We start from the raw sequence: 24037 nt of genomic DNA, 5'->3' as shown, positions 1-24037 counted from the left end.
TGCCATTTGCAACAACATGGATGGAGCTAGAGAGTATTATGCTAAGTGAAACTAGTCAGACAGAGAAAGACAAATACCATGTGATTTCACTCATATGCAGAATTTAAGAAACAAAACAAATGAACAAAGAATAAAAGAGTCAATCCAAAAAAATGGATTCTTAAATACAGAGAACTGGTATTTACCAACATGAACAGACATTTCTGCAAAGAAGACATCCAGATGAACAACAGACACATGAAAAATTGCTCCACATGACTCAGCATCAGGGAACTACAAATCAAAACCACAGTGAGATACCACCTCACACAGTCAGAATGGCTAAAATTAACAAGTCAGGAAACGACAGATGCTGGCGAGGATGCGGAGGAAGGGGAACCCTCCTGCACTGTTGGTGGGAATGCAAGCTGGTGCAACCACTCTGGAAAACAGCACGGAGGTTCCTCAAAAAGTTGAAAATAGAGCTACCCTACGAACCAGCAATCACACTACTGGGTATTTACCCTAAAGATACAAATGTAGTGATCCAAAGGGGCATGTGAACGTGAATGTTTATAGCAGCAATGTCCACAACAGCCAAACTATGGAAAGAACCTAGATGTCCATCAACAGATGAATGGATAAAGAAGATGCGGTATATATATACAATGGAATACTATGCAGCCAGCAAAAAAGATATCCTGCAATTTGCAACAACGTGGATGGAACTAGAGGGTATTATGCTGAGCAAAATAAGGCAATCAGAGAAAAGACAATTATCATATGATCTCCCTGATATGAGGAATTTTAGAGGCAACATGGAAGGAAAAAATGAAACAAGATGATATCAGGAGGGAGACAAACCATAAGAGACTCTTAATCTCACAAAACAAATGGAGGGTTGCTGGGGGGAGGAGGCTAGGAAGAGGGTGGCTGGGTTATGGACATTGGGGAGGGTATGTGCTATGGTGAGTGCTGTGAAGTATGTAAACATGGCAAGTCACAGACCTGTACCCCTGGGACTGATAATACATTTTATGTTAATAAAAAATTAAAAATTAATTTAAAAAACTGGTAGTTAACAGAGCAGGGTGACAGGTAGGGGGTGTGGATAAGATGGATTAAGAGGGACAAATTTCCAGTTACAAAATAAATAAGTCACAGAAATGGAAAAGTACAACATAGAGAATATAATCAATACTTTTGTAATAAGGTTGTTTGGTGATGGATGGGGACTACAGTTACTGTGGTGAGCACTAAGTAATGTAAAGAATTGTTGAACCATTATGTTGTACACCTGAAACTAATATAATACTGCATGTTAATTATACTGGAATTTTAAAAATCAATAAGTAAAGAGGCTTTCTTTAAAAAAGAAAGTGAAGGGGCGCCTCGGTGGCTCAGTGGGTTAAAGCCTCTGCCTTCGGCTCGGGTCGTGATCTCAGGGTCCTGGGATCGGGCCCCACATCGGGCTCTCTGCTGAGCAGGGAGCCTGTTTCCTCCTCTCTCTCTCTCTCTGCCTGCTTGTGATTTCTCTCTCTGTGTGTCAGATAAAATCTTTAAAAAAAAAAAAAAAGTGAAGTTGAATTCATTGTAAATGTATATTGCAAATTCTATGGCAATTACTAAAAAAAAGTTTTTAAAAAGAAGTATGATTGATATGCTAAGAAAGGAGTGAAATAGAGTCCCATAGACTGCTCAGTTACAAGCATGAAGATGGGGAAAAAGTGGAAGACAAACATAGGAACCAAGAATACGAACAAAGAATAGAAAACTACACAAATATGATTGAAATGGATCCAACTACACCAGTAATCACTTTAAACGTCAATGGTCCAAATTTACCAATGTAAACTACCTGGAAGGAAGAAGATGTGGATACGGTTGCCTAAGTCACCCTATCTAGAACTATCCCTCAGGAAGCCATGCTAAGAGCCAGGAGTTTTCCTTTCTGAAATGTGGTTCTAAAAGCAGCCTGGATTGGGTTTGGGCCCACCCACAGGACCTGCTGGGATGGGCTTTCCAAACAAAGCCAAGGGAAGGCTGATTGGAGGGGGAGGAGCACCAGAGAATCAGGCACTGCTCCTCCCGCCTCCTGGGGGCAGTGGCCTGCTTACCCGATCTGGGAACATACTGGACAGTCACCTGACCCCTGAGCCCAGAAGTTATGAGGAGGCACATCGGCATGGAGTCACGTGGCCCTCTGGTTGCCTCCTAAGAGCAAGACTGCTTCCCACAGTCTTAGAGGAAAAAGCGAAGGTGAGAAGGCTCACTCAAGCTTCCTTTAGATGCTAAACTCAGGAAGACAAACTCCCATCCTGGGAAAGAGAAAGTGAAGGAAGATTTCAGGAAGCAGAGTGTTGTCTGGAGAAGACATGGTCGAACAGCAAATGGAGGAAGATCACACCGAAGAACATCTTTCCTTCATTTAAGAGAGTCGTCCTGACCTGGATCTGGTTGGGAAAGGGGAGGAATGCGATTGATCACACACAGAGGAACCAGTTTCATTTTAAGCAATAGGTAACAGGACCACAGATTAGAAATCTTCCACATACTGAGGGGCTTCATAGCCTTAATTCCAAGGAGGAAAACTAAGGGAAACAAAACAACTTTGGGTTCTTCTAGGAATCTCTCACGTTCTCCTGTTACATCCATTATTTGTATGAATAGTTAACATTTACTGAGCATCCTGACGTTATTTCATTTAAGCTCCGCAGTGACCCAATGAGGTAAATAAAATCTTCCATTTGCAGATGAGGGGGTGAAACTCAGAGTCCATCTGCCCAGGAGCACATGGTGAGGAAGCACTAGAACTAGAACTCAACCCAGGTCTCGTTGGTCCCAAAGCACTACGCCACGCTGCGTTCTGGAGGGGCAAGAAAGCAAAGTTTGTCAGACGGCTCTGGCTCCGAACTCTCTCATCTCCTAGCAATGAAACGGGAGATGGATTTCATTCTCAAGCTAGCTGTGGCTTTCAGGAAAGAAAAGCTAGAAACCGAGATCAGCAGTAGATGGAGCCCAGGCTATGAGTGCTATCTTTTTCTAGGCCTCTCCCTGGATGGGGAGAAGGTACATGAGAGGGTATGTGAACCTCAAAGCCAAAGAGAAGTTAAGACAGACAGAAACGAAGCATCCACTTCTCTATTCGGCCCCTGCCTTCAGAACGCCTGGCCCAGCGCAGGCCTGGACCTGCCCTCAGGTTTTCTGAAGGGAGGCAGGGAGAACGTGTCCATCCAAGTGTCCTGGATGCTTTCAAACCCTCTTCAACAAATACAAAGCGTTTCTGCTTCAACCCTCCAATTGGGTATTGATTTTTTAAAAGGCCTCCCAGGAAAAGATTGCGCCAACCATAAAACATGCACCCTGTGCTCCAGACCATTCGTCATCTGACTCTGTGAACATCTGCGCTCACTGCCTTGCTATGAACAAGCGTTAAGAGTCTGACAAGATCAGCCTTTACTTCTTCCAACTGTACCACTGGCTACTTGTTGTGTCTGCTCTGTTGCACGTTCCCACCTGAAAGCTTTCAGCATTTGCAGAAACCAGGAATGCACCTCTTTTAGGGATTGAGAAACCAGAACCCTATGAAATAGAAGGTAAAAGAATACCAGTAGTCAGGTGTCGCGGAGGGTCAGGATTCCACAGGGCCTGACTTTGGGGCCACAAGGAAACTGGTGAATGGGCCAAAGGCAACTCAGAAATATGATCCTCTACTAGAATTCAAGCTAGTTCCTCCCCTTGGCAGGACCTTTACCCCTTTCCCAAAGTTCTGCAGGCCACCTTTAAATGTGAAAGTCACAGACAGAGCAAGGAGGCAGGGATCCGGATCCTGACTGGGTGGAGTGGGGACAGATCTTACCTCATGCATACAAGGAAGACGCCCCTGAGATTTCTTCCCACTGTGGGAAGATGCCTCATGCTTATCTCATTTGGGGGGCCTTCTGGAATCATCCTCATTTGGCCTATTTATTCTGCCTGGAAAGGGTCCAAATTTTTCCCATGTTCCCTTTTTCCTATCAGCTGCTAATCTCAGAACGTCTGTGCCGACAGTAACCTTGGAGGTCATCTGTTCTCCCTTTAGTAGAGGAGGGAACGGATCACACAGTAACAGGAGAGCTCCCTCTTCACCAGACTGTGACCATCGGTGTCCAGCACACTTCTTACCACACAGCCCACCCCACCATTCTGCTGATTAAAAAAAAAAAACAATGCTCCAAATCCCAAAACAGACACTGCTTGTTGCCCTCCTCTCCCTTTCTCTTCCCCACCATGTGCGGCCATGCAGTCAGCAGAGGGAGGAGGAACTACCTGACCCACAGCTCCAGAAATGGGTACCCTGTCTCCAACCCTGCCACAGTGACCGTCCTAAGACATCCAGACCTAAGTCACTCACAGCATGGCACTCTCCTGGCCAAGGGATTGGCCCAAAGAATGGGCATTTGATCCAGTTTAGATCAATGAGCTAAATGCCAAAGTTTTCTGACATCATCTAGGAATGAAGGTTGTTGCTTCTCTGAAAAGACAACTTCAAGTCACATCTCTTCTGTATTCTAGAAAATAAGATGTTGGGATGAGAAGTATGGAATCATTGCAACAATCCTACCACCATGAAAAGCTAGGCTTGAAATTAAACAGACAACACAAAAGCAGAAAGGGAGAAACATAAAGACAACACAAACAGAGGCAGAGGGAAACTGTTGATGGCATTAATAAGATGCTGAGTCCTACCAATCCTGAAACCCACCTTGTATCTTCATTGGGTAAGCCAGTTCAAAACATGGTCTCTGCTATCATGATATAAATTCCCAACTGATGTGTACATACCAAAGATCATACTCAAAGCCGATCTACAATTACACTTTAGAGGCCTTTTGGTTAGCACTCGAGAGTAAAACCAGCTCACGCTCTTACTGCTTCCCCCAGAAATCAAGGAGATCCTCCTTCCTCGGCCACCTACCAAGAACTTGGAGCATGTCTCCCTCTCAGAGCTCTGCAGTCACACACAGCCTCCCCATCAGGAGGCCATTGCTGAAAAGAGAACATTGGCAACTAAGCCCTCTGGAGGAAACACCAGAGATGAGAAAGATGGCAATGCCACACAAAGCATAGAAGCTCTTTTCAGTTTAACCTGTTACTTGTTTAAAAATCACTGACAGGGGGGCGCCTGGGTGGCTCAGTGGGTTAAGCCGCTGCCTTCGGCTCAGGTCATGATCTCAGGGTCCTGGGATCGAGCCCCGCATCGGGCTCTCTGCTCGGCGGGGAGCCTGCTTCCTCCTCTCTCTCTACCTGTCTCTCTGCCTGCTTGTGATCTCTCTCTGCCAAATAAATAAATAAAATCTTAAAAAAAAAAAAAATCACTGAGAGGGGCACCTGGGTGGCTCAGCCTGTTAAGTGTCTGCCCTCGGCTCAGGTCACAATCTTGAGGTTCAGGGACTGAGCCCCATGATGCGCTCCCAGCTCAGCGGAGAGTCTGCCTCTCCCTCCACCCCTCCCCTCACTCATGCTCTTTCTTGAGTGTGCACTCTCTCTCTCCAATAAATTATTTTTTAAAAAAATCATTGACAACTCCTAGAAAACTAATGGATCCCCAAATGATGCTGATAGCACAGATGTTACGTGCCTCCTGGTGGAAGAACAGACTGACTCCCACGAAATATACTTGCCAAGAAAATATCGTATCTACGGGCACGTGAGTGGCTCAGTCCGTTAAGCATGTGCCTTTGGTTCAGGTCATGATCTCAAGGTCCTGGGATTGAGCTCCGTGCTGCTCCGTCCCCTGCTCAGCGGGGACCCTGCTTCTCCCTCTCTCTCTGCCTGCCACTCCCCCTCCTTGTGCTCTCTCTCTGTCAAATAAATAAATGGAATCATATATATATGTGTGTATATATATATATATATATATATATATATATATATATATGAAATCTGTATCTGATCAAGTCTCTAGATCCACCTCTCATTTTACAAGAAATATGAAGGGCAGAGGAATGTGGTACACAACGTTACAGGAATGTAGTCAATAACATCTAGTGCAGAAAACCCTAGAACCACCTGTTTATTCAAAAATAAATCACAAAGTAAAAAGGAGGTGGAGGGGAAATTCATAGACTCAAAGAGATTTAAGATACAGATTAACCAATATGTGGACCTTATTTGGGTCTTGTTTCAAACTCACATAAAACCACATCTAAGAGATAATCAGGGAGATCTGAATGTTGATTGCATTATATTATAGAGGTATTCCCTGTTGTCTGAAAGTACAGCTGTCCTATGAAACATCTCATCAGCAGAAAAGGCACAAAGTGAAGAAGCAATTACCATGAATTTATATGGAAACATTTTTTTTAGCACTCCCAGGTGCAAAATATAACCTTGCGGGCTTTTCTGATACCTTAGGACACAGCTTGCACAAAATAAATCAAGAGAAAGCGAGATGCTCCCAGACACAGCTCAAAGGTCTGGCGGCTTGAGGCTGAGATGCCGCTGAGTATGGTTCTTAGGGAAGGAGCTGCACCCCCAGCCCCATAAGGGCTCACTTCAGAGTGAACACTGAATGCGATTTTTGCTTTTTGCCCTCCTTTTGTAAAGGCAAAACTCCTCCTGGGACGTCTGTCGGGTAGCAAACACTGGTTCTACTGCAGATCTTTCATAAAAGCCAACTGGCTGAATGCCAACTTTAAAATATCTGTATTAAGCACTTATTAGTATTCCTTGGTTGTGATATGGCATTGTGGTTAGGTTTCTTTTAATGTCTTTATCTTTTAGAGATATATTTGAAAATATTTACAGATGATAAAATATAATGTCTGGACTTGCTAAATAATCTGAACAGGGGCCTGGGGGATGGGTGGAAGGAACGAGATTGGCCAGGAGTTGTCCATTATTGAAGCTGTGCAAGGGTTCCATGGAAATCCGTTACACCACTCTCTCCTTTTTTGTATTTGGAATTTTTCATAATAAGGAAAAGTTTTTTTAGGTGAATGGAAGAGATCCAAAGGTGAAGGAGAGTCTAAATTCTTTGCCAAAGTCCTAGTGTCTCTTCCAGGATAGCCTGCTTACCCAAAGTGACACTTTTTATATAAATTTCCCCAAGTAATTACCTTTAATGGAATATTTTTCATTTGACACATCTTCTTTCCAGATATTATTGGGAATTTCTGAAATACAGGGCAAGTGCTCTTTCCATGGGGTTACATTAAGAAGTTCAGTTCACAGAAAATACTATATAAATTCCCATCAAACATGAAATGGATGGCCGGTGTGATATATGTCTCCCAGCTTGTACAACTTTAGAAATGTATTCACCTTAATTTCTACCATCTTAGCAGGGGGAGACATTTCTCACCCTGTTACTGAAGATAGAAACCATAATAACAAATTAACTACATACAGATGTAAAATTTACTAGACTGAGGCCATTGTCTTTTTATAATGAAAGGCATCTGCCAGACATGACAGAAAAAACAGATTAATATCTTTAGTATTAAAACAAACAAACAAAAAACTCCTCCAAGTCAGCCAGTGAGCCAAGGAGAAAAAATTACCACACTTACTTTAAAAATTGACAAAAAACCTGGATAGATGATTCCTAAAAGAAAAAGAGCTAACATAGGATGGCCAGATACAATACAAGATATCCAGTTAAATTTGAATTTCAGATAATTAACAAATAATTTTAGATAAATGACAAACAGGTTTTTATTTAGGCCATATTTACACTAAGACCATGTTATTTACCTGAATTCAAATTTCTGTAATTTACTTTCTTCTACATTATGTTATTCACTTACATCCTTCAAATGTATGCAATTTATAATTTAGGCGATCTTATATTAGCATTTTTATTTGCCAGTTCTGACAACCCTAAATTAATGATCAATAAGTTTGAGAAAACGACCAAGCTCATTCCTAATCATGCAATGAGAGCAAGTACAGTGAGAAAAGCAGAGGCCCAGGAGAGCAGAGAGGAGCCCCAGCACTGTCAGGCAGACGTGGGAGACGGTACCATAACTGTGCCTGGCCCTGAGCTGGGGGAGGCATGGCCTCAGGGCCTCAGGAGGGCAGGAGGGAAGTGGCCAGCAATATAAGGAGGCGGGGAGGCCATATGTTTGGCTAAATGTCCCTGAACGTGTCCTTCTGGGGAAAGGAAAAGTGTGATCAACAGTACAGACCTCTCAAAGAAGCATCACTTTTATTGCTTACTCTTAAAACTCTGTTGTGATATATCCAAATCCGTTCTTTAAAGATTCTATTTATTTGACAGAGAGAGAGATCACAAGTAGGCAGAGAGGAAGGCGGCGGGGGTGTGGGGAAGCAGGCTCTCCGCCAAGCAGAGTCCAATATGGGGCTTGATCCCGGGACCCTGAGATCATGACCTGAGCCGACGGCAAAGGCTTTAACCCACTGAGCCACCCAGGCACCCCTATCCAAATCCATTTTTATCTTTTCTGGAAAACTGTATGATCTATTATGTAGTGCATACAAAATAGAATTTAAAAATCCATGTACTCACCTCCTGCTTTAAAAACATAAAACATTACCAATTCAAGGCAAACCTTCTGTGACCCCTCCAGCGTGTCACTGGCCTTCCTGCCCTCTCACCTAATTAACCACTAACCTGAGCTTCAGAGTTATCATTACCCTTCATTTTCTCATGCACTCTTTACATATGTATATACTCCTGAACAATCATCGCTCTTGCATGCTTTCAACCCTTATATAAATGGCATAATGTAGGTGTTTTTGTACATTTTTCCTTCTTTCACTCAACATTCTGACTATGAAATTCCTCCATAATCATGGTTATAGCTTTAGATTAGCCATTTTTGGTGCTGTGTAGTATTCCACTTTTTGTATATGCCATAATTCATATTTCTAGTCACCTGCTGATGGGCACGTAGGCGGTTTCCAGTTTTGTTATTGCTACCAAAAAATGCTGCTATGAGCATCCTTAAACATGTGTCTTGGCACATATTTAAGCACATTTCTCTAGGGCATATAGCAGAGTGAAAGTAAAAAGTCAATCCTACGAAGTGACCGTGCTGATTTATATTTCCACCAGCAGCAGTAAGTACATTTTTACATTTATGTCCTGCTAAGGTTAATTGGAAACTCTCCTTGAAGGCAAACCGAGTTTGGGGAGCCTGGGTGCCTCAGTCAGTTGACCGAGTGCCTTCCGCTCAGGTCATGATCCCAGGGTTCTGGGATCGGGCACCGCATCGGGCTCCCTGCCGCATGGGGAGCCTGCTTCTCCCTCTCGCCCTGCCTGTTGCTTCCCCTGCTTGTGCTCTCTCTCTCTCTCTCTCTCTCTCTCTCCATCACATAAATAAATAAAATCTTTTTTAAAAGTTCAAAGCAAACTAAGTTCAAAGCATGCTGGAAATGAGTAGGAGGCCTGGTGCTAACAGTGACTAAACCTGAAAATCAGCCTAACATGAGACAGGCTAACTGTCAGATGTAGACGGAATCCAAGGGTATTCAGGCTGGATTCAGCCAGGTTTGGAACTTTTTTTTAAATCACGTGTGTTTTAATCTTTATTATTGTCCTCTAAGATTTAAAAATGTTCATCATAAAATTAGTTTAATATTTACTAAAACACATCCCATAGAGGTGGAATATCCCATGCTAATTACCATTAACCGCATGACTTATAACCCACCCCATTTTTCTATACATAAGCCAGGTTTTTTTGCTTTGAGCAAACAGGATCATATATTCTGATTTGCAGTTTACTTTTTTTTTTTTTTACTGTTCAATATATCTTTATAAGGGAAGAAACAATCTATGTTTCAAAAATTCTATTGTTCAATGAACATTTACTAAGCACCTGTTCTTGGCCAGGATAAGTCTATAAAGAAAATTAAATAATTCCACCATTAGGAGACTCCCACTCTGAAAGGAAAGAAACTAATAGATGTGGGTCATTATAATGGCCCCGGTTTATCAAGCACCTTCTATGAGCCAGGCACTATATTCGACCCTTAGTGAATGTGGTAAGCAGAACAATGGCCCCTCAAAGATGCCCATGTCCTAATCCTAATAATGCTATGTTACATGGCAAGGAGGAATCAAGATTACTAATCAGCTAACCATAAGATAAGGAGAACATCTGAGCTCATCAATCACAAGAGTCCTTAAGGGGAAGGTGGGCAGCAGAAGAGTTGGAACCAGAGAGATGGCAGGATGAAAAAGACTTGACCAGCTTCTGCTGGATTTGAAGGTGGAAGGGAACTACCAACCCAGGAAGGCAGGCAGTTTCTAGAAGCAGGAAAAGGCAACAAAATGGATTCTCCCCTACAGCCTCCAAAAAGGACCTGAGCTCTGCTGATTTTTTAGCCCATGGAGACCATGTCAGACTTCCAATCTCCAGAAATGAGTGTTATTTAAGTCAGTGGTTGTGGTACTTGTTATAGCAGGAATGGGAAGCTAAGACATCCCACGTGCATCCTCCCCACCACCCTGGACATAGAGGCTATGACCTCTATTGGACAAATCAGGGGACTGAGGGCCCGTGAAGTTAAATTACTAGCCCAGGACCACAGAGGCCAAGCCAGAGTCAAACCTGGGTCTGTCTCTCTCCAAAGTCTGTGCTGAGGCTGCCCCAGCACCTTCCTACGTACGGTCGGCTGCGATACCGGGCAGATGAGACATGCACTGACACCAGGATGAGCAAAGCCCAGGGTGCAGAGAGAGCTCTGCTTGGGACAAGTCTGGGAGGACTGTGTGGAGCCATCCAAATGACAGGCAGAATTTTGAGAGACAGAGATGGGAAGGAAAAGACAGGTTAGGAAAATGTGATGTGGTTTAGCATGGCTACAGTCTGGGGCACATGGTGGAGGCATCTGGCAGGGGGTAGGGGTGGGCACATGGCTAGAGACCCATACTGTCCAGTGTGATAACCCCTAACTATATGTGACTATTTTAACATTAACGTTTAAATTAACTGAAATCAAATTAATTAAAAATTCAGTTCCTCGGCTGCACTAAGCACATTTAAAACTTCAACAGTCACGTGTGTCTACCATCGGACGGTGCCAATGTAGAATATTACCATCCCAAAAAAAAAGGTCCAGCGGACACTGCTGCGGACGAAGTGAAGCTCTGTGTTCCACCTGGTCAGCGGCTCTGGGCACCCGAGGAGCAGGGAGCGGTCCGTGGGCTTTGGCAACTCTCTCCACCTCACCCTCATTCTTATGATCTACTTTTGTGTCCTTTCCCTGGCTTTGCAGGGTTCTCCAAGAACTCATACACAATAAACACCCAAACAAAATACCTAAAACTCCCAGCAGTGTCCTAGAGACGCTTATCTGGTCCTAAAAGTGAACTATTCTGGGAAGTAGGTCCAGTTTTCCCCCACCGTCAATACTTTAAATAAAAAAAGGAAGGAGAAGAGCATTCAGTCCTTATCTGAATCAGATCGACGCTGCCCTGTGAAGCAGATATTAAAGAGGAAGGGCAGAGCAGCTCACATTTGTAGAGTATCTGTCAGGTTTCAAAGCATCTGCTGCATTGGCTCCTAGAACCTCGCTCAGTGTGGTCCTCCCAGCTGGGGGGTGGGGGGGAGGGTGGGGAGCTGTCCTGGAACTCCAGCTCTCCTGAGCACCTTTTCCCGCTTACTCAGCAGAGGCTGCCCAACACTGGCTCCCAAAAGAAGGAGGCTGAAATCAATGTCTGGGAAGTGTGCAGGGCTCCACACCTAACAAGCTTAGATTTCTGCCAAAGGTAAGATTATTTTGTGATCTAGCAGTTGAGTTTAGAATGATGTCAGATGCAAAATGAAATCCAATTAATTGCTATAATGACCCATGTTGCTTTGGGGGTCTTTATGGCGCTGTTGGGAATGTTCTTGGAGATCCAATTCTCGTATCCCCTCGGTGACTCTGGATGTGTGCAGAGCACATATGTACAATGCTAACCCTGTTTGGCAGGCCTCACAAACAGCTCCGATCGATTTCTCAACCGCAACTCAACCCTTGTCCTCTCCCAAACAGCTCTGCGGTGACAAACGGGGAAGGGGGGGGCCTCCTCACGGACATTCTCTCCCACCATCTCCACCGCCAGTGATGCCAGGAACTTGGCTGCTTAAACAATAGATCTCTATGTGGTCGGGATAGAAAGGGTGCCCTGTACCTGCTAAGGAAGGCCATGCTCCCTTCCCCCAGGCTCTGCCAGAGGGGTGAGGGAGGAGGCCAGGATGAAAACAGGCATCCCATCAGATGCACTCTGTTCCCCCTCCCCCAGTCCACCCCCACGGGCAAGTAAGTCTTATGACCCAAGCATCAGCTAGTGAACTTTTCTACTCTGCGGGGCAGGGGACCCAGATGTGCAGGATAGATCCCCCTGAGCAAGGGAGAGGGAAGACAGCCCACCGCCAACTCAGCCTTACAAATGAGCCCTTTGGCCAGCTGATGTAGATACTGATGCCAGGGCCTGGGCCTGCTCTGGGTCGAACCGGCCACGAACTGAAACAAAAGCCAATAATCACTCCCCAGCGTGGTATTTTAGGTAGGACCACATGCACATCTGGAAAAGGGGGAGCAGAAGGAGGCAAGACAGGAGTTCCTGCTCTGGCAACTTTTGTTTGTCTGAGCATGGGGTGCCAAGAATTGAACTAATCATAAACTTTGGTTCCTGATACTCAACATTGGTCTATCCAGGCCCCACTTTCATTTTTCATTTAATCAGCCACTAATCTTTATTAATGGAGAACTACTTTCCAACCCATCCTTCCCTCCCCCAAAAGGTAAAGTATTGACATTAACTTAACACTAACCATACGATTTACCCCACCATGTGCTTCCAACCATCTGCTCCCCCATAACTTCGCCCTAAATCCTCTGTCCAACATTACTTTGCTTTTCTTCTCATAGAGCATTATTGTAGTTATATGTATTCCTAGAAGATATTTTCTTTAATTTTAGCTCTTTTTAAGTTTATAAGATGCCATGCTCTGTCTTCCAGTGCATTTCTTTTACTTAATATCCTATTACCAAGATTCATCCATATTTTTGCATGTCAGTGTTGCTCATTTGTTTTGCCTGAGTATGATCCTGCACCGTGTGAAAACATCAACTAATCTGCCCTCCAACTAGTGGGCATTTGGGCTTTTACCAGGCTTCCAGCATTACGAACATGGTTGCATGGGTCTCCTTCTGGACATGAGTTTCTCTTGGGCATATGTACTTAGGACTGCAATTGCTGGGCCATAAGAAATGTGAATTTCAACTTTGGGAGAAAATGAGATAACATCCAAGTGTTTTCCATTTCATAGCATTTCCTAGAGCTTCTAAAATGATCATTTCCTCTTCCTGGCCTTCTCAATTTCGCTCCTCTAAATTTCACATGTCAGTTCCATCAAAATGTTTAAACCAAGTTCTTTGCCTAACACGTGAAGAGCATTTCAGATAAATCTCCCGGGGTGGAAAAGAAGGGTCTTGTCAGGACCACAGGTAACAGGAAGAGTGTCTACACAGACTCAGGGACCCACCCCAGTCCAGACACTGACGCAGACTAGCCAAAAGAAAGAGAGCAGTCTAGAAGCTGTTTCACACCTGCTTCCCATCCCAGTTTGCTCGTTCTGTCTCTCCTCCCCCAAACCTCCCATAACCACCACACATACTAATTTTTAAACAAAGAACAAAAGCCTGTAAATGGAGGGAACATTATTTATGAAATAACCAATTTCAGGTTCAAATGAGAGCAAGGGGTCTAGCTTGGACACCACTGCAGATTCTGACCCATTTCAGTAAACATTCAGAGAACACTTTGCAGTGTAACCCAGCACACGGACAAATAAGACCTCTATTCTGCCCTCAAGGTGCTGTGAGTTTGTTCATTTCCCAAGACAGGGTTGTACGTGATGTGCCACCAGCGTTAGCGCGGAGAAGGTGGGAGATGCTAGCCTGATCTCGAGACGCTCATTGTGGAAAGATCAGCCGAAGTTAGAAGGCAAGTGAGCCAAATACAGGAGCTGGTCGAAGGTGAGAGAGACCAATTCTCCCCCAAAGGGTGTTCTGCAGGAGAGCTCCTGGGGAGTGGTGCAGGAGCTGGGTTTTGAAGGGCAAACCCAGCCAGCGAGAGGAGAGAGAACCAATAAAGAACAGACATAAAACAAGAAACCCAATTCCTTACTCAGACTTCTTGACCTTCCCATTTTCGCCTCTTTTCAAATTTCTTAAATCTATTTCCGGCCTCCAGTCACGCGAAAGCACTAAGAAAGTGGAACCCGTAGAATGCTGTTAAACATGCATTGTCTGCATTAATTTATTTTTTCCATAAACAACAACACAGTCCTTCCCCATCCAGCATCTGGCCCCGTGCTAGGCTCTGGGGATGCACCAGTAGAGAAGATGGGCCAGTTCCCGCCATCACCCAGCTCCTGGGCAGACAGAGGTTTAGACAAAGACAGGCAGTTGACTTGGCCTGACCATCAGCCAGACTCCATCATCCTGGGATACCCCCTCCCCCACTCCACCCTCCCCCGAAACATTTTCAGTAAATTGTACAGGATTAAAGAAATGGCTGCCTTCTCAGTAATTAAAAGGATCCTGACCAGCGTCCCAGGTAGCCAAGTGGCTGCTGAGAGCTCGGAGACCAAAAAATCAGGTGCTTCCTACAAAATAGCCTCCAATCTGATACTTGATAGCTGTGGGTTTCCAGAGTCAAACAGATGTCAGGAATTTTATGAAGGCAGGAAGCAAATAAGGGAGCGAGGATTGGGGTCTAGGCCTCGGGGGAGCTCAATTAGTGAGCCAGATAAAGTTAAACCAAAAGGGCATGCTCTCGGTTTCCTAGAAAGCCAGCTGGAAAAGATGCCAATCCTTAAGCCTCTGTCACTCAAAAGATTAACAGAAGAGACCCAGGGGTGCCCAAGGGAATATTGCAACAAACCAGATGTTTCTGCTTCTCTGACACTGGCCACCAGAGCCACACTCCTCAGGCCATCAAGAAGCCACAGAAGAGAGCTGGAATCTTTGGGGATTGCCTGAAACTCAAAGGCATCACCCTTTAGCGATTCAGACACCAAAAAATATTATTAACCCTTTCTTACAACCTCCCCTAATGCGTCCAGGTTCAGTATTATCTCAAGGAGCCATCTCTTCCTGTGAGAGGGACAGCGCCACTGGTGGGATGAGCGCTCCCTGCGGCGGCTTGGTGGCAGGGAGAGCACACCACCTGAACATCCATATAAACTGGGACGTGGGGCCCACAGCTACATGTGCACCATGAGTGTTTCAAGCAAGCCTGTTAGCTTCCCAGGGTCTCACTTGCAAAATGGCACTAACAAGACCCCCTTCCTTGTTGTTCTATGCTTAAGCGGTCATGGAAATGGCCCAGCCCCCGTGTCCCTGAACGGCAGCTCTTCTTGTAGCCTATAAATGCACCCAAGTAAGCACATGCTCAAGACAACAGCTTTCCCTTGGTACTTTTACAGTGTGTGTGTGTGTGTGTGTGAGAGAGAGAGAGAGAGAGAGAGAGAAAGAGAGAATGCAGCTGGGATCCACACAAGCCTATTTACAGCTCCTGTTTTATTTCATCAGATCTATCAAATGATTAAACTAAAGAAGCTAGAGGGAAACCTAACCAATGTCCCGATTTCCCCCTAAAGCCTCTAGCCTTCCCCTAAAAGTTGCTTCCTCCAATTTCAGGAGGCAGAGAAGGAAAGCCATATGGCTTGAGATGCTAGACATGCCCAGCAGCAAACGAGCCCCCCACCATTTGTCTCCGGGCCTCTCGTGTGGGCGGGCATCCAGATTTCAGTCGGGGTGCTCTGGTCTGCGTCTCTGTCTTGACTGTTCCTAATTATTGGAGGGAACGCTGTGGCTCTCCTGACCTCGGAGTTTAAGAGCTTCGGAGTCCTAATATCAAACCAAGCAGCTTCATTTAAAAGGCATCCTCATCTGCATCCATAAAAGTCCCTCCCGGAGCCCACACTCGCCCCAGCTTCGAGAACGCCTGCTGTCGAGGATTTACGACACACCCTGGATCTAATCTGTGGCACCTTAACTGCTTTCTGTGGCACATCTGGTCATAAAAGCAAGGGCCGGCACAACACGGGGACAAACACTTTTCTTTCCTAAGTGGCTGCAAATCTGATCTCCCAGTGATAGCTGGGCTCCCACGTCAGCAGCAGCCGGTATCCGGGCGGTCGGGAAGGCTGGCCAGCCTTTGCAAGGCTTTTCCTCCACACACGACAGCCATAAAGAGGACTCTCCTAGAGCAAGAGCTCCGAATAAAGAACCTGCGGTCTGAACAGGTGGTAATGGGGCTAGGCCGGCAGATACCCAGGAAAGCCCCCGGCGCTTGGGGAGCCGACCTTGTTTTCACAAAGATTCCAGCTGCTTCACACGGACTCTCAGGCTACCAGTCGAGGCAAGCCTCTATCCGGAGAGACTGCCCTGACATAAGCTGATTCTTGGCCAGAGATCCTCTGGATTAAGTTCGGTCAAATGAACCACCAGGTGGTTTAATAGCACTTTTTTTTTTTAAGGCAGCGGAATCCTTCATTTAGACCAATTGGGGTGGGAGGAGCAATAATTTAGACCAGCCATGAACACAATGCCTTCCGTTCCAGGAGATTTTACAACGCTCTGGACAGCCTGTCCTGTGCACAGAATTGGCACGTTTGCATATCGTTCAGAAACTCCAATCAGACCAAGGTTCAACAAGTAGTTCAACCTCCCAGCCCCGAAGTCAGGGGGAAAAGACTCTTGAGCACTGCGCAGCGCCTCTCCGCAGCCCCCCACCTCCACCCCTGCTCCGGGGCTGTGCCCAGCAGGAGAGAGCATTAAAATTATCTGCCGTGGGTTTTACGAGCAGCGATCACTTTTTAAAACAACAACAACACAAGGTCCTTGTGTGGCTCTCAGGTAACCTAAAACTCTGGAGGCAGAGCTGCCCCCCACCCCCTCGCCGCCTGCCAAGAACGCCGGCGCTCCGGGACCCAGACCGGGCGCGGCGTGAGACCACAGGGCAGCCCACTCGAGAGGAGAGCGAGCCTTTTTCGGACGCTGGAGGCACCCGCTGGAGCAAAATACTCTAGGAGAAGAGACAGGGAAAGAAAACCCAGTGACAGTTCGAGGGGGAAGGCGGGAGGCCGATCGGCGCTGCAAGAAAGGAGGGAGGTGGGGGGAAGAACGGGAGAAATTTTTATTCGCCCAGAAGCCCACGGGGACCGGTGGTAGGTGCGGGGTGGCGGGGGGAGGACACCTCCCTTCCCCCTCCACCCCCACCCCCACCCCCGCCCCGAGGGATGGGGGCAGGCGACCTCAGACTCCCTCCGCAGGTGGGCGCGCGGCCGGGGGCGCACTTACCCTGGGGCCCGTGGTGCGGTGGCCGCGAACTAGGGACAGCTGCACCAACACGAGCAGCAAGTGGGGCGTGAGCAGGCGGGCGCAGCGCGCGGGCAGCATGGTGCCAGCCGGGCCGGGCAGCCGGCTGCGGGCGGGGGACGCGGATTCCGCGGGGCGCGCGGCTGCGCCTGCCTTCCTGCCTTCCTTCCCTCGGGGGCCCTCGCGGCGGCCGGGCGGCGGGGCGGCGGGGCCGGCGGCGCTGCGCTCAGAGCGCGCGGTCATGAACCGCCAGGGAGGGGAATTGGAGCGCGAGCGTGTGCTCTGCGCGCGGCGCTCGCTCGCTCGGCTCGGCCGGGCCGCGGCGGCAGCAGGTTGGACGCCAGAGCCCAGGCCATGGGAATTCCCGTTATAAACCCCCGGGAGGGGCGGGGCGGAGCCGGGCGGCCCTGATTGACAGGCCGAGGGGCCCGTAGCAGCCGACCCTCTGGCAGGTGAAAGCCAATCGGAGAGCGGACAGAGGGGCGGCTCGCGGTCAACCCCACCGAGGAGAGACACCCGCTTGCTCAGCCGGAGTGGGCTCCGGGAGAGCCTGGGAGGAAGAAGAACTTTCTCGCGGTCCTTCTGTCTGAGGAAGCCTCGAAGAGTTCCAGCGGCCCTAACTCCCGGAACGCCCACCCGGCTAAAAAGTCAGGCCTTAAGCGTGGGTAATTTTCGACAGAATTCCACAAGTTGTCCCAACAGTCCTGTAAAATAAGCAGGAAAAATATTTGTAGCCCCATTTTTCTGAAGAGGATACTAGGGCTCAAAGGAGTTAAGAAATCTGTTTCCTCATCGCATCAACACCAAAAACAACTGAGAAGGGGACCCGCGCGGGACAGGCTGTGAATGGCCTTGGGAGTGGGGAGTGCATGCGTTCACTTCTTGTAAAGAAGCTTCCAGGGGATGACAACCCAAGTCCTAAAGCATTTCCCCCAGGAGAAGTGCCTAGGAGATAAGGTGAAGCACATCCTAGTTATCCACCTGCTGGGGAGGGCCCCTGTGGCTATGGGGTAATGCCCACCTGGAATCCTGCAGGGGGTGGGGATGGGAATCCAGGATTGGGACCCAGGCATCCTGACTCCCTGCCTTGGACTGGAGGGCCAAGGGGCAGCCACACTGTGGCCTATGAGTTCTGGGAGAGGAGGTCAGAGGGGACCTGTTCTCCAACTGGGGGAGTGGAAGAAAAATATTGATGGGGAGGGATGGTCTCTGGGTGCAAAGACCCCACAGCTGGGTCAGAGTGGGGAGAGGAGACCTCTCCTGGGTGCCCAACCCACTTGGAGACGATAACACCACAAAAGGTCCAGCCGGATGTTGAAGGTCTCTGCACAGGATAGTCTCCAAAGGGCCGTCTTGGGAATGGTCACAGCTGCATCACACCAGCTCCTGGGCCAGAGCACCATCCACTGCATTCAACCCAAGAGAACCATGGCTTCCCTTTTTGTGTGGATTATAACCCTTAGGGTTTACTTCCATTGAATGGACCACTCACTACATGAGGAGGGAATCCTTTCTCCAACCAGACAGGAAGCATCAGCACCAGCACTTAATTCCTCCCCCGTGTCTGTGCCTGAGAGGTCCTACCAAATGTTAGCTCTGCTCCCTTATGCCTTCTCCTCTGGACTGTGTGAACATACTTCCCACCCAACTCCTGCCTTCGGCTTTGCCTTCTCCCCTTGCTGCCTCATCCAGCCTCCACCCTACATCCCTCCAAAAGAGCAAACCTGAGTGTACTGCTCCCTACTTAATAGACTTAAACTCTGCCCGGTGCTCTCTGATAAGAGAGCCCAGACTGGATGCTGGAACAATAACAAAAGTACTTGTCGTTCTCCAGACAAAAACAAAGACCATCTCTCAGGGAAGTGCCTGTCTTCCTCTGCTGAGAAGTAACACAGTGGTCAGGCTGCTTTCTGGAGCTAGACAGGATGGGTTCAAATCCTGGGTCTGCCACCTAGTGGCATAACCTTGCACAAGTCACTTTACTCCTCTGGGGTGCAGTCTTTTCCTCTGTAAAATGGGGATAAAAATAGTCTCTACTTCACGAGTGGTCAGGATTCAAGGAGATGGTTAAGTTAGAAATACCACCTCTGGCTAAGAAGAGGGCAAGGCAAATGGCTCATCTCATTTTATCCTCAGAATGATCCTGTGAAGTAGAGAGATAGATCCAACTTTACAGGTAAGTAAACAGATAGTCCAGGAGATTGTGACTTCCTTTCCTCATCTGGCTGGTAAAGGACATCCGAGAGTCAAGGCTAGGTTTTCAGATTCTAATTCCGCCTCTGTCGTGTGATGACCACAGTGTCCAATCTCAAATGCCATAGGGTTAGATGCTCCCTGTGTGGTGGACAGAGAATCTCAGCCGTGACCTGCAGAAGAACTGAGACTTGGGAGAGGCACCGAGCTTCAGGGGAACAGCGTGGAAACAGCCCCTATGATCTGGCCTGCTGGGAATTCGCCCAGCTGGACTCGTGACACTGGCCCAATACTACTGTGCCTCATGCAGCACTTAGATTAATTTCCGTGTGCCCTGTGTGTTCACGCACCAGGGGTAGGCAGGATGGAAATGTTATCACCGAGCTCCGCAGCCTGACAGCTCTGTCCTGACTCCACCACCTGGCCATGTACACATGGTCAAGCTGGTCAACTTCTTCCTGTTGCTGGAATTATTGAGAAATCTGCTGGAGTAAGTAAATATGCTTGCGATGGCCCCCCAGTATCTGGCAGCTCCGCGCACCCAGGGAAAAGGCATTGCAATCGTCCTTTCCATCCATAACACCACATGCTGCTTTCTAGCCAGAAAGCCTATTTCCAACTGGTTGCTGGTCCAAAAGTCTACATTTTCTGGATTTCGACCATGTAGCTTAGTTTAAAATATGAGCAACTGCTTTCCAGTTACTTTGCTCAGCAAGTATTTTCTTTCCCTCTGGTTGGCATGCAGGGCCTGTCGTAACCATGGCTATCATTCAAATGATGCATTTTCTTCTCCCGACTCCTCCCAACCCCAGAGAAGGTTAGAAATTCCAGAGAACTACTAGTCCCAAACAGCGTGTCTCTGCCAGGCTCAATCTTCTGATCCAAGCAAAAAGTGAAATTGACAAGTTCCTTCTTTCCCTGGAGGCCAGGCTTATGGTCCAAAAATAAATTTAGCTATTCTGGCATCTGGTCTGTCCAGTTCCAGCCATACTCCTTGCCCTGTGAGACTTCTATTTGCAAGGGGATATTTCAGTAGAAGAAAAATAATACTTTATATCCCATATTGAGGCCTGAGGGCCTCAAATATTTAGTATTAGCTCGGAATGCCCGTTTCAAGAATATGTTTCTGTATAATCCAAAGGAGACCTGCCTTGTCTCATATTACAAATAGAACCTTTCCATTTATTTTAACAAGCACTTTGATGCATCTCCTTCTGTGCCCGGCACAGTGCTCACTATTATGAGGAATTTTGGGTGCACATCCTGCCCTCTGAGTGGTTATAATCTAAGACACAAAGCAGACAGATTCTTGGAGACCATTACTTAAAAGCAATGTATTTTGGGGACTCAGAGAGTGGGGATCCACTATAGACCTAACGACCAGGGAAGGCCTCATAAAGAAGGTAGATCTTGAATGAGGCTTTGGAGAAAAGTCCTTCTATGATATAAATATACTTTGATTTATGTTTGCTTCACTTGTGACAACAGCTACCAACAGAAAAGGGTGAGTTGTGTCCAAGGTCCTGGATTCTTTTCAAATATACTCCTGTACCCAGAAACCTGGGACACCAAGAATCTTGGGTTTTAAAAAAAGAAAAATATGTGGGGTGATGGATATGTTCATTGACTTGATGGGGAAAACCTTTCATAATGTATACATATATCAGATCATCATGGCGTGCACCTCAAGTATTTTACAATTTTATTTGTCAATTGTACCTCAATGAAGCTGAAAAAATATGCATGTCAAAAGTAATTAGAGTGGGGGCGCCTGGGTGGCTCAGTGGGTTAAAGCCTCTGCCTTCGGCTCAGGTCATGATCCCAGAGTCCTGGGATCGAGCCCCACATCGGGCTCTCTGTTCGGCAGGGAGCCTGCTTCCTCCTCTCTCTCTCTGCCTGCCTCTCTGCCTACTTGTGATCTCTGTCTGTCAAATAAATAAATAAAATCTTTAAAAAAAAAAAAAAGTAATTAGAGTGAACAAGTTAGAAGCTTATTTCTCTCTTTTGTACACAAACTCCCTTCAAAGTCAAGGGTAGCTCCCTCTAACCCAGGCTTCTTCTAGTATCGCCCTGTCATTTCTTTCTTTCATTCTTTTTTTTTTTTAAGATTTATTTATTTATTTGAGAGAGACAGAGAGAGCATGCAACCAGGGGGAAGGAGCATGCAACCAAAAGGGAGTGGGAGAGAAGCAGACTCCCCACTGAGTGGGGGGCCCCAGAGGGAGCTCAATCCCATGAACCTGGGGACTCCATCCCACAAACCTGAGATAACTTGAGCTGAAACCAAGAGTCATATGTTTAAATGACTGAGCCACTCAGGCACCCCATACTGTGTCATTCTTCATAAGCAGCTTCTACCTCAAAATCCAAGATCACTGCTCAAGCTCTAGACATCACATCTCTTTTCTCATCAGCAGGGAGAGAAAAGGGCCAAAAAGGAGCATGCCTCTCTCTTTAAAGACATCTCCCAAGAAGTCACATTTCATTGTATCTGTATGACCACATCTAGCTACAAAAAAAAGATTGAAAAATCTTCATCTTAATTGGAGGTGGCCACAAGTGTCCAGCTAAAAATCAGGTTTTATGTTACCAAGAAGAATAAAATCCTGGAAGACAACTAGCAGTAGGGGCTATCATCATTATGATGCCTAGAGTTGCCAAACAAAAGAACCATAAACAATGCAATAGAGCTCAGAATGTTAAGTTGTGGCTTTTCTCCACCTCTGCATGTCCAACTCCCTCATGCTCAAAAACATTAATAGGCTTAGGGCCAGACACCCAGACTCTTTTTTTTTTTAAGATATTATTGGCATATAACATTGTATTAACACAATGATTTGGTATATGTATATTTGTGAAATTATTACCACAATAAGTTAACATCTGTCTCCTCAAATAGTTACAGTTTTTTCTTATGATAAGAACTCTTAAGATCTACTCTCTCAGCAACCTTCAAATATATAATACGGCATTAGTAGTCTCATTATGCAGATGAAGAACTGAAGCTTAACCACTAAGATTAACTTCACCAAAGGTGGTCCTTATATTTTGCATGCACTTCAAAACTTTTGGCGTTCTTGGGGCACCTGGGGGTTCATTCGGTCGGGTATCCGCCTTCGGCTTAGGTCATGATCCCAGGATCCTGGGATCAAGCCCCATATCAGGCTCCCCGCTGAGAAGGAACCCTGCTTCTCCCTCTCCCTCCGCCTGCCACTCCCCCTGCTTATGTGCTATCTCTCTGTTAAAGAAATAAATAATATTTTTTTAAGTTTTGGCATCCTCTTAAATCTGTCAGTACTAAGAGTCAGAAGCACATGCTATATTCACACGTGCTATTTTGTGTATGACTGAAGACTGACTCTTATTTCCTCATGTATGGGTTTTCTCCACTCATCTACTTCATCCTTCACTTGCCTGCTTTATTGATCTGTGTTTTTTATATTGGAGCCCATGAAGCGAGGAGCCTTTCCAATATCTTTGAACCCATAATCCACCATGCCTGGGGGACCCCAGAGAAAGCATTGTTACGAACCCCATTTAGACTGGGGTTTGAGACTCCATTGCAGATCATTGCCGTGCACTCCCAGTCCATTGACACAGAGCTAAACCACTCAATCAGACAAATTTCCTTGCTTCCCTCTAGTGTGCCACGTACTGTGCTAGGCACTGGTATACAATGAGAACAAAGAAAGTAACTGAACTCACAGACCCCAGTTTAGTAGAAAGACAGACATTAAGCAACCAATTGTTGCTAATGTCTAATTATCGACAGTTTATTCCAAGTGTCTGCAGTGTCTACAAATTCCAAGTGTCTACAGTGCTACAAAGAGGCACAGGGGATTTGGGGAGTTATTAAAAAGAGTGTCTAGGAGCACCTGGGTGGCTCAGATGGTTAAGTGTCTGCCTTCGGCTCAGGTCTTGATCTCAGGGCCCTGGGATGGAGGCCCTCGTCAGGTTCCCTGCTCAGCGGGTAATCTGCTTTTCCCTCCATCCCCCACCCCCACTCATACTCTCTCTCAAATGAATAAGTAAAATCTTAAAAAATAAATAAAAAAGTGTCTAACTCAATCCAAAGAGTCAACTTTTCTGAGAAAAGTTGAGATCCAAAGGATGTCCAGTTTAAGCTGGACAAGAGAAGGGGGAAAATGTTCTGGGCATAGTGAATAGCACATGCAAAGGCACCAAGGCAGGGGACCCCATGGAAATAAGTTTGGAACTAACTGGATCATTCTTATCTCTTCAACTCTCAGTAGCCCAGGAAAAATAATTATCACCATAGACCAATCATCTGGGTCTGATGGATTGATTTAATGTTTTTTTTTTAAAGATTTTATTTATTTATTTGTCAGAGAGAGAGAGAGAGAGGGAGAGAGAGCGAGCACACGCAGACAGAACGGCAGGCAGAGGCAGAGGGAGAAGCAGGTTCCCCGATGAGCAAGGAGCCCGATGCAGGACTCGATCCCAGGACGCTGGGATCATGACCTGAGCCGAAGGCAGCTGCTTAACCAACTGAGCCACCCAGGCGTCCCTGATT

The 24037-nt window shown here is 46.5% G+C and overlaps 1 protein-coding gene across 3 annotated transcripts in view; it reads right to left on the bottom strand.

Moving 5' to 3' along the window:
* The window catches only part of LOC111148621 (SPARC related modular calcium binding 1), a 166271-nt gene extending 148843 nt beyond the window's left edge, over positions 1-17428 (bottom strand). For 2 of the 3 annotated variants that reach the window (XM_022505345.1, XM_022505346.1), the window contains exon 1: positions 17293-17391. In XM_022505345.1, coding sequence (XP_022361053.1) covers positions 17293-17391 — 99 coding nt within the window. Of the gene's footprint in view, positions 1-17292 lie in introns of all 3 variants that reach the window. The other variant, XM_022505347.1, reaches the window with a different exon arrangement.
* Between the last annotated feature and the right edge of the window lie 6609 nt (positions 17429-24037).

The sequence above is a fragment of the Enhydra lutris genome, unplaced genomic scaffold (genome assembly GCF_002288905.1).
Source record: "Enhydra lutris kenyoni isolate GAN:26980312 unplaced genomic scaffold, ASM228890v2 scaffoldscaffold20, whole genome shotgun sequence".
NCBI classification, from domain to species: domain Eukaryota; kingdom Metazoa; phylum Chordata; class Mammalia; order Carnivora; family Mustelidae; genus Enhydra; species Enhydra lutris.
The sequence above is the reverse complement of the archived record's forward strand: the minus strand, read 5'-3'. Positions and strand labels throughout refer to the sequence as shown.